Raw genomic sequence first — 12,705 nt, 5'->3', positions numbered from 1 at the left:
TCATGGGGCAGCAAAGAGGTCGATTGTTCATCACTGTGACCCTGAGTGTACAACTTCTATTGAACACAAAATCCCTCCTCCTGTTCTCTGATCGACCCTCATTTGGGTCAGTGGAGGCTCAGAGAAGTGAAGTGATTTACTCAAGGTCGCACAGCCCATGGATGGAAGCTGGTAGGGCAGTGCCTGCCAGGACCACAAAGTCTATTGAGGAATGGGGCCGGGGAGGCCCCTGCTGTGTGTCTGGAGGGGAACAGGCTGTGCCAGCATCACAGGAAAGGGAGCCCAGAGCCCCTGGGAAGGGGAGTGGGTGCTGAGGCCGGTTCGCTCACCTTTGTGGCTCAGGAGTGAGGGTCAGGACGCCACTCCCTAATTAACTGGACCCAGCAGCCCCGGGCCTTGTTCCTTGGGGTCTACTTGGAGGCTCTGGGGACATCACTTGGGGTCTTGAGCCAGGACCTGTGTCTGGGCAGCAAAGGACTCCGGGAAGAGTGGAAGGTCAAATGGGAGTTGGTGAAGTCTCTGGGGACAGTGGGCTCATGGCCAGGGTGGAAGAGACACAGGTTGAGAGGGCCGTCCAGTTCAACCTGCTGGTTTTAGGGTCACATAGGACAGAGCAGGAGATAAGAACATGAGTCCTGAGTCAAACAGACCTGGACCCGAGTCCTGTGTGACACTGGACAAATGGCTCCGTCTCTCTGCACCTTACCTTCCTCATCTGTAAAATGGGATGATCAATGAACCCTCCAGGGTCTATGGTGAGGAAGAAAGGAGGTGGTGGGTTCAGTTCCTAAGTGCCCACTAATACCTCCTCCATCAATACTGACAGTTGCTCTCATTACTACAAGTAATTCGAGTCACAATAGCAATAGCAACTCAAGCTCCTCAGTCCTGGAAGAGGCTTCCTTCCACTGGACCAGTGAGTCCTCAACTGGCTGTGACTTTGCCCCCCTGCCAGGGGACTGCTGGCACTGTCTGGAGACATTTTTGGTTGTCACAATTTGGGGGTTGCTACTGGCATCTAGGGGACAGAGTTCAGGGATGCCACTAAACATCCCGCTACAATAAAGAAATATCAAGCCCAAAATGCAATAGTGCCGAGATTGAGAAACTCTGCACTGGACCTGTGCTGTCCAGGACGGTGGCCGCCAGCACCGTGGCCCGTAAGCACCTGAGACGCACTCAGTCTACGCTGAGATGTGCTGAAGTGTAAAATGTGCACTGGATTACAAAGACTTAGCATGAAAAAAAGAAGGTAAACCATTTCCTGGATAATTTTTATATCGATTGCATGTTGAAATGATAATATTTTAAAATATTGGGTTAAATAAAATATATTATTAAAATTATGCCTGTTGTTTTAACTTTTAAAAAGATGTGGACTACTAGAGGATTTAAAATGGAATTGTGGTTTTATTGTGGTTCACCCTGGACTTTTCTGGACAGTAGTGGTCTACAGCGCACTGCCCCTCTCTTTGGTGGCAGAGAATCTTAAGTGCTGGTGGGGTGAGGGTCTTTGTGGTCGTTGAGACAGGACAAGGGGAATCGTCACACTGCTGCCCCCTGCTAGAGGGAGGCTGAGTCCACATCTGCCCCACTGCCTGCCCCTACCCCAGCTGGGCCTCTCTTTGCCAGGATAGAGCGATGGCAGGGGGCCTGAGCAGGAACCCTCCTTTGCTCCCCACCCCCGACTGGGAGGATCATGCCAGTCTTTCATGCTGCACCAACCATGCTCCAGCAAATAAACAGGTGGGTATGGTGACAGCTGAGGCTTAGAGACCTGAGCACTCTGGCTCCGTGCCCACTCCCTAGCGGCGCCAGCTCAGGGCTGGGGGTGGGGAAGGCAGGGGAGCTCTTCCAGCCCACCGGTGCCCCTACCACCCTCCACTGCTGTGTTCTTGTCCTCAGAGACCACCCAGTCCGCCTCTGAGGTTTACATGGGGGACAACTGAAGCCCAGGGCCAGGGGGAGGGAGAGGTTGAGGCCAGGGGCAGAGGCGTGGGGCGGGTCCCTGATCCCGGGGCTTGGAGGTATCAGCGTGGCCAGTGCCTCTGCAGAGGTGGCAGGAGACTGGTTGGGCAGGTGGGAGGGCTGTCAGGGCTGTGTGGGGAGACACATGATGGCTTCGGGGGGTCTGGGAGAGGAAGGGTGCTCCAAGTGTCAGGATGATTGGGGAGCTACAAACCATGATGGTGCCGCTGTGTGAGTTCAGCTTGAGGCAGAGAGAGGATAGGGGACCCATCTGGTGTCAGCACAGGGCCCCACCTCAGAGTCCTGCATGCCCCCTGCCCACAGCACTGACCCCTCCAACCCTAGCAATGGGAGCATTTTAAATACTTGGAATAGAGGGGGGCGGATCAAACCCCAGCATAACCCCAGCCCTTCATTCACACCAGCCACACCTTTCCAAGGCCCTGTCCCATGTACTCAGGGAGACAGATCATTGGACTTGGCTGCTTACTGGGATTTGGGGGGAGTGGTAGGGCCCTGCCCTATCTTCAGCTGTCTCAGACATCCCGCACTCAACCAAGTTCTTGGACAGAGAGAAGGGGAGGGAGCAGAATTCGGAATCAGGATCCTTTTCCAACAAAGTACCCCACTATACACCCTAAGTCCCTGTTGTCAGCTGGGTGGAGTATGGTCCCTCTGCGGTCTCAGAATGAACTCAGGGGAAGGCATCTGGGGACACGGAGCTCAGGGCCAGTGCCTGGGGACAAGCAACCTCCAGCAGCCCCCACTGGGCGAAATCGGAGCCTGAGTAACCTCCAGGGCCAGATTCAGCCTCAGGGCAGCTCCCTTCGGGTCCTGCCCCAGTCCCGGGCAAGTCTCCGCGGGAGCTCCGCTGAACTGGGAGTGGGAAGCAGGAGAGGGGCTGGGATGAGGTGGGTCGGAGGGGAAGTGATGTGCGGAGGGGAAGTGAAAGGGGAGAGGACGGCGGGGAAGCTGAAGGGGTGTGAGGTCCCCCGGGAGAAGAACTGGAGAGGGCCAGACGGAGTGTCACGGGTGAAAGGGAGGGTCTGCGAAAGGGGTCGTGAGGGAGGTGGGGCTGAGGCCGTGTTAGGGGGTCTAGGAGAGTCTCAGGGTTTCAGGAAGGTGGACACAAGGTTCAGGGGTTGTCAGGTTTCTGGATGAGGTTCTTAGGATTTCTGGGCGCGGGGGCCTCTGGATTAGGGACAACTCGGGCTGGACAAAGGCAGTCCATGTCCCCGAGTATGAGCGCGTCTCAGGATTTCTGGGCGCGAGATCTCCGCCCGGGCACCACGGTGGGCCGGCTCACCTGTAGACATCGGTCCAGAGGTAGGTGCCCAGCACGTACACCGCCTCCACGCGGCTCCCGTACTGCAGCCGCACGGTCCGCTCGCGCAGCATCCTCCGCGCCGCAGTGCCCGCGCTCGCTGGCCCGGGGCGGCCGGTAGTACCTGCAGCAGGTGCGCCTTCTCCAGCAGCCTGCGCCCCACGGCTGGGCTTGCAACCTTATCCAGTGGCTGGTGGGCGGGGCGGCCCGCCCCAGTCCTCTCGCAGTGGGCTGCGGGCCTGTCGGTCAAGCGTGGTCCCGCCCCTAACTCGTCCCGCCCCGCTGCGGTCGTGGTGAAGTCATCAGGGACCACTTTTGTGCTTGTTTGTTCATTCCTTCATTCAACAAACTTTCGGTGGGCGCCCAGGTGTTGGGCGCCAGGACGCGGGGCCCTGGTTCCCCTCCGGACGCCCTGGCCCAGTGGGGCAGGAAATGCAAATGTGGGAGCACAAAGAGGGTGCCCTAACTCAGCCTGGGGGCCAGGAAGCCTTCCCAGAGAAGAGGATCCCCGAGCCTTCTTAAAGGAGGCGTTTGCAAACTGAAGGCGAGGAGAGGGAGCCGCCTGTGTAAATCTGGGTACAGCCCGATACCCACGCCCGCCAACAGTCAGATGGACCTCACCATAGGAAAAATGGGAAGCGGTGGGGATGGGGAACCCGGCAGCTGACAGGGACCAGGACGCCAATCCAAGGCATTAGAGGGTGGGAGTGGGAGCTTGGAGTGGCTGCCTCAGCAAGCCGCGGTCGGGTGTGCTCGTGAAATGGGTCTTTCGGGCTGCCGGCTGTTCCTGGACAGGAGGCTGGGCTGGGGATGGGCAAGGAAGCCCCTGGCTGTGGCTAGAGCTGGAGAGGTGGGGATTGATCCGGCCACTGCTTATGGACTGGGATTTTGGTGACACCTGGTGACTGACAGGATGTGTGGGTTGAGGGAAAGGGGAGGGGTAGCAATTAGGGCCCCGGTTCTGGCCTGGGCCACCAAGGGAAGGGGGGTGCCACACAGAGGTCATCGTGTGTCCCATAGAGGCAGAGATGTAGAATGACAATCAGTGCAGGCCTCAGCCAGCCCCACCCGCGTTCCAGCCCTTCCCCTCCGACCCAATCAGAGCGCTGTTCAGACACATACATCAGGCCTGCATGAGGAAGTGGTCTTTGGTAGCTGAGGACAGAAACTGAGGGTGGGTGGGCAGAGGCTGTGGGAGGGAAGGAGTGGGGCAGAGGGATGCATGTTTGGGAAGGAGTTAGGGCTGATGGAAGATGGAGCTCCAGGAAGGGGTGCCCCCAGACAAGAGGGGTGAGGCCCACAAGTGCCCAGTGCAGACACACCCAGCCCTTGGACTCCAACCTTCTCCCTGAGGCGGCCCAAATTAGGAGATGGTGAAGAGCCCAGCTGCTTCTGAGTGGCAGGAATTTGGCAGGAATGTGAGTGGGGAAGAGGGAAGGCCTGAATTTTAGCCAGGAGGTCATTTGTCCCCCAAAGGCACAGCACACAGACCCAGGGACGGGCCAGTAACTTTTTTTTTTTTTTTTTGAGACATAATTTTGCTCTTGTTGCCCAGGCTGGAGGACAATGGTGCCATCTCAGCTCATTGCAACCTCTGCCTCCCAGGTTTAATTGATTCTCCTGCCTCAGCCTCCCAAGTAGCTGGGATTACAGGCATGCACCACCACACCCGGCTAATTTTGTATTTTTAGTAGAGACGGGGTTTCTCCGTGTTGGCCAGGCTGGTTTCAAATTCCTGACCTCAGGTGATCCACCCACCTTGGCCTCCCAAAGTGCTGGGATTACAGGTGTGAGCCACAGCGCCCGGCTGAAGCCAGTAACTTCTGATGAGCTCCAGGCACCGGCTGAGCACATCCTCCAATCAGGAGGAGTCTCTTGGGGGCCACCTGCCAAACTGGGACAAAACTTGTGTGGCTTGGAGAGACTTTGAGGTGCCCCCAGAGGTGAGCTCGTGTCTGGGCACCCCTCTGCCACGAGTGACTTTGGAGCCCTTGCTGTGCAGCAGATAATGGACACCCACTAGGGTTCTTACATTCCTGGGGTTCTTTCATTTCACTCACGGGGAGACTGGGGCCAGAGTGGGGGAGGACACTGTGCCCCCACTGACGGAGACCCCGGGAGGCTAATAACAGGACATTGCGCAAGGTAGTGATAACATCGGACCGCAATACCCAGGAGAGCAGGAGTAAGAGCGGGCGCTTACTGTGTTCTTTCTGTGGGTCAGGAACTGTTCCAAGTGGCGCTTTTCATGTGTTAGAGTTAGATCACTGAACCCTCCCAGTAACTCCGCCACTTTACAGATGAAGAAAGTGAGCTGTGAGCAGGTGGGGGAATCGACTCTGGGTTGCAGAGCTCCTAAGAGTGGCAGAGGGAGGAACTTGCAGAGCCACTGGGGTGGAGGCAGGGGCAAGGCCGAGTGAGGGGCAGGGGCGGGGGCAGAATGTTGTCCATGCTTTGCAGATGAGGAAGTCGCAGTTCTAGGCCCAGCTCGCTTTTGTGCAGCCTCGAGACATGTACCTTGCCATTCGGAACCCCATTTTCTGCCTCTGTGAAATAACTGATCCCTCAGCACGGTGTAAGGACGGTATTAAATGAGATAACAAGGCGCAGAAAATATTAGCACGGAGCCTGGCACAAGGCTCTAGAAATGAAGCCCCTTCCCTTTAAAAACTCAACTCAGACCTGGCCACTCACACTCAGGGCTCCTGCCTGGGCTCAGGTCATGATGTTGGGCCCAGAGCCTGGTGGATGAGACAGGAGTTTCCTGGTGCCCAGAGGTTTAAAATAGCTGAAGTGGTCACAGCTGTTGGTGGATTCAGGGCCGGAGGTCGCAGGCATCACGGCTGCTCCCCACTCTCCCCTGGGGTCCGGAAGAGCCACAAAGCATCTCACGGTGTCTTTTGGGGACTTAGCTCAGGCCGGTTCCTGGCACTGACCTGCACCCACCCCTCCAACACCCGCCCCTGCCAAGCCTGTGGGCAGAGTGCCTGGGCTAGGAGGGGCTCTGCTGAGCTGTTTTTTGTTAGGTTCCTTTACTGGGTGTGGGGTCTCTGTGCCAGGCCTTGGGGGAACCTGGGAAGCCACTCAAACTTCAACAGGCCTGCTTTGAGGAAACTAACAGCTCACCGAGAGCACTATACATACAATAATTTAAAAAGAAAGAAATGCACAAGTATTACCTGGTCATTGTGGAAAAGTTAAAAAACAAAAAAACAAAAAAACGAAAAACCATGATCACCCACGACCCTGGTAGCACAGATCAGTCTGAATCTGTCTGAGTATGATCTGGCCGGGCTGCCCACAGGCTGCTGTGGGTGAACACACTTCCTGAGCCCTTGTGCCATGCCAGGAGCTGTTCTGAGCCCATTCACACACACATCTCAACCTATTTAATCCTCACGACAGCCCTATGAGGTGGGAGCTATTATTATCTTCCATTTGCACAGAGGCACCAACCAGGCTGGCAGTGAAGAGCGTGGACTTTGGCCTTGGTGGACCTGGGGTCAAGTCTGGCTCTGTCCCTCACTAGCTGGGGGCCTCTCTGGGCCTCAGTTTCTTCTTCTATAAAGGAGATGCTAGGAATTGTTATAAGGAACAAGGAATAACAAGATGATACCCAGTAAAGTACTGCGCATCGTGGCCTGGCACAGACCCAAGTTCCAATAGATGGTAGTTATTTCCTATGCGCATATAGTTATTTTAAGTTTTTGTAAACCTGGGCTTCTGACTACATGCTGTTTTATAACACACTTCAAAGCTTCTACAACGTGAGAGGCTGGGCTGGCTGTGGCCAGGTCACACAGAACATTGTAAGTCGTGGAAAAGGCTTTTGGGCTTTCTCTTTATGGGGTCATGGGGGAAGCCTGGGAAGGACTTTGGAAGGTGTCAACGGCACGATGTGTACTTTAGGAAAATCACTGTGGCTGCTGTGGGCAGCTAAATTTGACAAGAATTCTGGCAGAAGACCAGAGAAAGGAGGGGGTCGGGGTCTGGGCCATGGATCCCCAAAGCAATCCCTCTGTGGCCAGGGACCGCCCCAACCCCTGACTCTGTACCATGGGGACCTGCAGGCGTACCCTCAAGAGCAGATCCCCATAACCCTGGCCCTGCCTGGCCCCCTCACACTCCCTTTCCCCTGGCAAAGCCCACCCTTTGGTTTCACTCCCTTGAGAAGAGTCTCTGGGGTGGGGGCATTGATTCAACCTCTGCCTCAGCTCTTGGTCCCGAGAGACATCGAGCTCAGAGGGAGGGAAGGGCTGGAGTGCTCCATTGTTCTAATACTGTGTGAGTTCAGAATGAGGAAGTCGTGTCTGTTCTGCATGCTGCTGTGGCTGTACCCCACCCGGGGGTACATTTATATATGCAGAGAGAGAGAGAGAGAGAGAGAGAGAGAGAGAGAGAGAGAGAGAGAGAGAGAGATTTATTTTAAGAAATTGGCTCACATGATTGCGGGGGCTGGCAAGCCTGAAATTTTGTAGAGTTGGCCAGTCAGAAATGGGGGAAGAATTGATGTCACGGTCTTGAGACTGAATCTACAGGTTGGAAACAACACGGTTTCTATGTTGCATTCTGGAGGCTGAATTGCCTCTTCTTTGGGAAACCTCAGTCTTTGCTCTTAAGGCCTTCAACTGATTGGATGAGGCCCACCAACATGTTGGAGTGCAATCTACTTTACTCAAAGTCTACTGATTTAAACGTTTATCACATCTGAGAAATATCTTCACAGCAACTGATTCAGACTGGTGTTTGACTAGATGATGGGGTGCCATAGCCTGGCCAACTCTACACAGAAAATTAACCATCACCACGCTGAAAGGTGGGCTAAGGCTTTCATTCATTAGGTCGTCATTTATGGAGCATTTATTTCCTGCCTGGCACCTGTGCTAAGCACTTTGTGTGTGTTATCCCATTGAATTCTTGCTACAATTCCAGAAGTAAGTATTTTTACTACCCTTATTTTACACATCCAAGGGTAAGATGACTTGTCCAGACCAGGATTCTATCATTAGTCAGTGAAGCAAAGCTAGAAAGGTGAATTCTGGAGAAGATGTAATAAACCAGTTGTCTGAAGGGCTGCCAGGTGGCCAGAGTAAGCCCGGGAGGTCCTAGACCCATTTTTTCCAACATGTAGCCACTGCCACATGAGGTTCATGTGGCTAATCCTAACTGACACGTGCTGTAGGTGTAAAACAGTGGTCCCCAACCTTTTTGGCACCAGGGACCTGTTTTGTGGAAGACAGGTTTTCCATGGATGGGGGTGGGGATGGTTTCCGGATGATTCAAGCTCATTACATTTCTCGTGCACTTTATTTCTATTATTATTACATTGTAATACATAATGAAGCAATTCTACAATTCACCGTAATATAGAATCAGTGGGAGTCCTGAGCTTGTTTTCCTGCAACTAGACGGTCCCATGTGGGGGTGATGGGAGACAGTGACAGGTCATGAGGCATTAGATTCTCATCAGGAGCGTGCAACCTAGATCCTTCGCATGTGCAGTTCACAATAGAGTTTGTGCTCCTATGAGAATCTAAAGACAACGCTTTCCTTGCTAGCCCACCGCTCACCTCCTGCTGTGTGCCCGGTTCCTAACAGGCCACAGACCAGTAATGGTCCATAGCCCGGGGCTTGGGGACCCCTGGTGTAAAATACACACAGGTTTCAAGGAGTTAGAAAGAGAAAAAGAAAGTAATTTTAAAAATAATTGACTCCATGTTGGAATGATAATATGGTGAATGTATTTCATTAAATGCAAATGTATTATTAGCTGGATGTGGTGGCTCACGCCTGTAATCCCAACGCTTTGGGAGGCTGAGGAGGGAGGATCACTTACATTCAGGAGTTTGAGATGAGCCTGGACAACATAGCAAGACCCCACCTCTACAAAAAAAATTAAAAATTAGCCAGGCATGGTGGTGCACCCCGTACTCCCAGCTACTCAGGAGGCCAAGGTGGGGGGAATCTCTCGAGCCCAGGAGGTTGAGGCTGCAAGTGAGAAGTGACTGTGCCACTGCACGCCAGCCTGGATGACAGCAAGAGCCTGTCTCAAACAAACATCAAAAAGCCCAAAGACGTATTGTTAAAATTAATTGTATCTGTTTATTTCAGCTTTAAAAAAGATGTGGTTACTAGAAAATGTGGTTAACTGTGAGGCACACATTTGTGGTTGGCACCATTTTTCTTTCTCTTTTTCTTTTCTTTCTTTCTTTCTTTTTTTTTTTTTTTTTTTGAGACAGGGTCTTGCCCTGTCACCTAGGCTGGAATGCAGTGGCATGATCTTGCGTCACTGCAACCCCCGCCTCCTGGGTTTAAGCGATTCTCATGCCTCAGCCTCTGGAGTAGCTGGGACTACAGGCACGCGCCCCTGTGCCCGGCTAATTTTTGTATTTTTAGTAGAGACAGGGTTTCGCCATGTTGGCCAGGCTGGTCTCGAACTCCTGACTTCAAGTAATCCGCCCACCTCAGCCTTCCAAACTGCTGGGATTACAGGTGTGAGCCACTACACCCGGCTGGTTTGCATCATTTTTCTATAGGTGGTGCAGATCCAGACGCCTCTAAACGGTTAGGCAGGGACTTGTTCATGATTTTTCTGGGTCGAGCCTGGGCACAGCTGGGCACAGTAGATAAATATTTGGTGAAGAGAGTGGAATTGTTTCAGAGTTCCCAGAGGGCAGCAGTGGGGTTAGAGCAAGAGTTAAAAACAAGTAACACACGAAGGCCTCAAGAGGCGGAGACCACAAGGTGGCGCCAGATCCCCATCTTGGAAGCAGGGAGGAGGCGCTGGCCGGCCTGAGCCCGAGAGATTGGAATGCCTCCGCCTCTGTCCCACCCTACTCAGCACCTTCCTTCAGCTTTTGGGACTCTCTTTGTCCTGATGGTTTGGGTCAGAATTCAGGGGCCACCTTTGTGTGAGGTCAGTGGCAGGTCCCTTAGAGTGGGAACTTCTCGCTGGACAGAGGGGCAACTGAAGCCCCGAGAAGGATGAGTGGGGCCCAAAGAGGGGCAGTGCCCGGCCCAAGGGCGCAGAGCCAGTTGGTAAAAGAGGGAGGTCTTTTGTGTTTCATCCTTCAGGCCTGTCCTGTTACCTCAATGCCTTTGTCTTGTGAGCCTGGGTCGTTGATTCAATTTTAAAAAACACTTAATAAACAAATCAGAGAGTCAGGTGCTGTGTGGCAGGCGTGGGGACATAGGTCCATCCTTATGAGCAACCTAGTGGGAACAAAAAACATGCACGGCTGCTCACACACACATGCACACAAACACGTGCACACACGCACACTTGCACACATGCACACACACATACCCTTGTGTAGGAAGAACACCACGCAGTCATTTACAACCACATTGGAAGAAGGCGCTATGATCATTTCTGCCATACCCCATGAGGTGGTCACATTTTCCATCTCTAGAATCGGTCCACCTGGATTGATATCCTAGCCCTTCCTGGCTTAGGAGACCTTGGACAAGTCATCTCACTTGAGTCTCAGTTTTCTCATCTGTGAAATGGGAGTTAATTATGACACCTCCTTCCCAGGTGGTTGTGAGGTTTAAACAAGATAATAGGCCGGGCGTGGTGACTCACACCTGTAATGCCAGCACTTTGGGCGGCCGAGGCAGGCGGATCACGAGGTCAGGAGATCAAGACCATCCTGGCTAACATGGTGAAACCCCCGTCTCTACTAAAAATACAAAAAAAATTAGCCAGATGTAGTGGTGGACGCCTGTAGTCCCAGCTACTCGGGAGGCTGAGGCAGGAGAATGGCGTGAACCTGGCAGGTGGAACTTGCAGTGAGCCGAGATCGCACCACTGCACTCCAGCTGGGGCGACAGAGCGAGACTCCATCTCAAAAAAAAAAAAAAAAAAAAATAGGCTGGGTACGGTGGCTCACGCCTGTAATCCCACTATTTTGGGAGGCTGAGGAGGATTGCTTGAGCCCAGGGGCTTGAGACCTGCCTGGGCAACGTAGCAAAACCCTGTCTCTATGAAAAATACAAAAATTACCTGGGCGTGATGGCATGTGCCTGCAGTCCCAGCTACTCAGAAGGCTGAGGTGGGTGGATCGCTTGAGCCCATGGAGGTTGCAGTGAGCCAAGATGGTGCCACTGCACTCCAGCCTGGGTGATAGAGCAAAACCCTGTCTCGAAACAAACAAACAAGATAATACAGAGACAGGGTCAAGCACATAGAAAACGCTCGGTCCATCCAGTCGGTGGTTTTAACGGCCCTTACTCAAGGCCGCTGGTGGACAGGGCGGCAGCAAAGGCGTCAACTAAATGCCCATGAGGGGCCTTGTGGGGTGGCTCATGGCTATAATCCTAGCACTTGGGAGGCTGAGGCAGGAGGATCACTTGAGCTCAGGAATTCAAAACCAGCCTGGGCAACATAGACCCCATCCCTTAAAAAAATTTAAATACCAGGGAGGGAATGTATGAGTATCTGGGTGTGGGTTCCCCCGACACAGATCCTGAGACAGAAATTCAGCATAAGTTGTTCATTTGAGAGTCAGTCCCAGGAAATATTGATAATGGAGTGAGGAATTGAGACAGTAGAGATTAGGGAGTCGACAAAGAGTGTAGTGTCAAGTGATTGAGGGCCATAGGCAACTGGAGCTTGATCCCACTGGGGGTCTCTGGGAGACTGTGGAAAAAGAAACTTAGAGTTATTGCAGTGAGGAGTGAGGGAGCTGGGGTATTTATCCTCCACCAGTCATGTGTCCAGGGCTGTGCTTGGATGGGGTGGGGTGGAATATTTCCCCCGCACTTCAGGTCTGTTCCCCACAGGTAGAGAAAACCTTCAGGCAGAGATGCCAATGCTGTCCGGAGTCAGGCTCTTGTGCAGTCTTGGCTTCAACAGAAGAGGAAAGGTTAATACTAGCTAAGGCAAGAAGGGAAGGCTTCATGAAAGAGGTGGCCTTTGAGCTCCCCTTTGAAGAACAGGTAGGAGTTTGACAAGCAGAGGTAGGGGAAGGACGTTCCTGGCAGGAGGCAGAGCTCAGCCAAGTGAGGGGAGTGTGGAAGCTCAGGGGGCATGTGGGGTAAATTGTAGGAGGAGATTTTGGGTATAAGACCAAGAAAATAGTCTGGGGCTAAGCCGTGGGGGCCTTCAGTGCCAGGCCACAGAGCATTCGACTGGGTTCTGTGGAAGGAGAGAGCCATGAAAGGGAGGAACCCCTGAGTGTTGGTGAGAATGGGTTTCAGGGATTCTGAGAGCAGGTGGGAGGCTGTGCTCTAGGTGACAAGTGAAGAGGCCCTGATGGGATGGGACAATAGGACTGGCCTTTGAGAGAGGCAAACTGAAAGTTAAGGAATTTTCTGGGGCAGATTCTAGAGATCTTGGAACGTGGAGGCTTCTCTGCCTTTCCCCTATTTAGAAGCCTCAGATGAGCTCCTCCCTGAGCAATGGGCATGGC

At 53.3% G+C, this 12,705-nt stretch overlaps 1 protein-coding gene across 2 annotated transcripts in view; it reads right to left on the bottom strand.

The window, feature by feature from the left end:
- PADI2 (peptidyl arginine deiminase 2) overlaps nucleotides 1–3,446 on the bottom strand; it is a 51,746-nt gene extending 48,300 nt beyond the window's left edge. For both annotated transcript variants that reach the window (XM_045379599.2, XM_005544642.4), the window contains exon 1: nucleotides 3,275–3,446. In XM_045379599.2, the coding sequence (XP_045235534.2) occupies nucleotides 3,275–3,366 (92 nt within the window). In that variant the 5' untranslated portion in view covers nucleotides 3,367–3,446. The remainder of the gene's footprint in view (nucleotides 1–3,274) is intronic.
- Between the last annotated feature and the right edge of the window lie 9,259 nt (nucleotides 3,447–12,705).

This window comes from Macaca fascicularis, chromosome 1, assembly GCF_037993035.2.
Source record: "Macaca fascicularis isolate 582-1 chromosome 1, T2T-MFA8v1.1".
Taxonomy (NCBI): Eukaryota; Metazoa; Chordata; class Mammalia; order Primates; family Cercopithecidae; genus Macaca; species Macaca fascicularis.
This window is presented reverse-complemented; position numbering and strand designations above follow the sequence as displayed.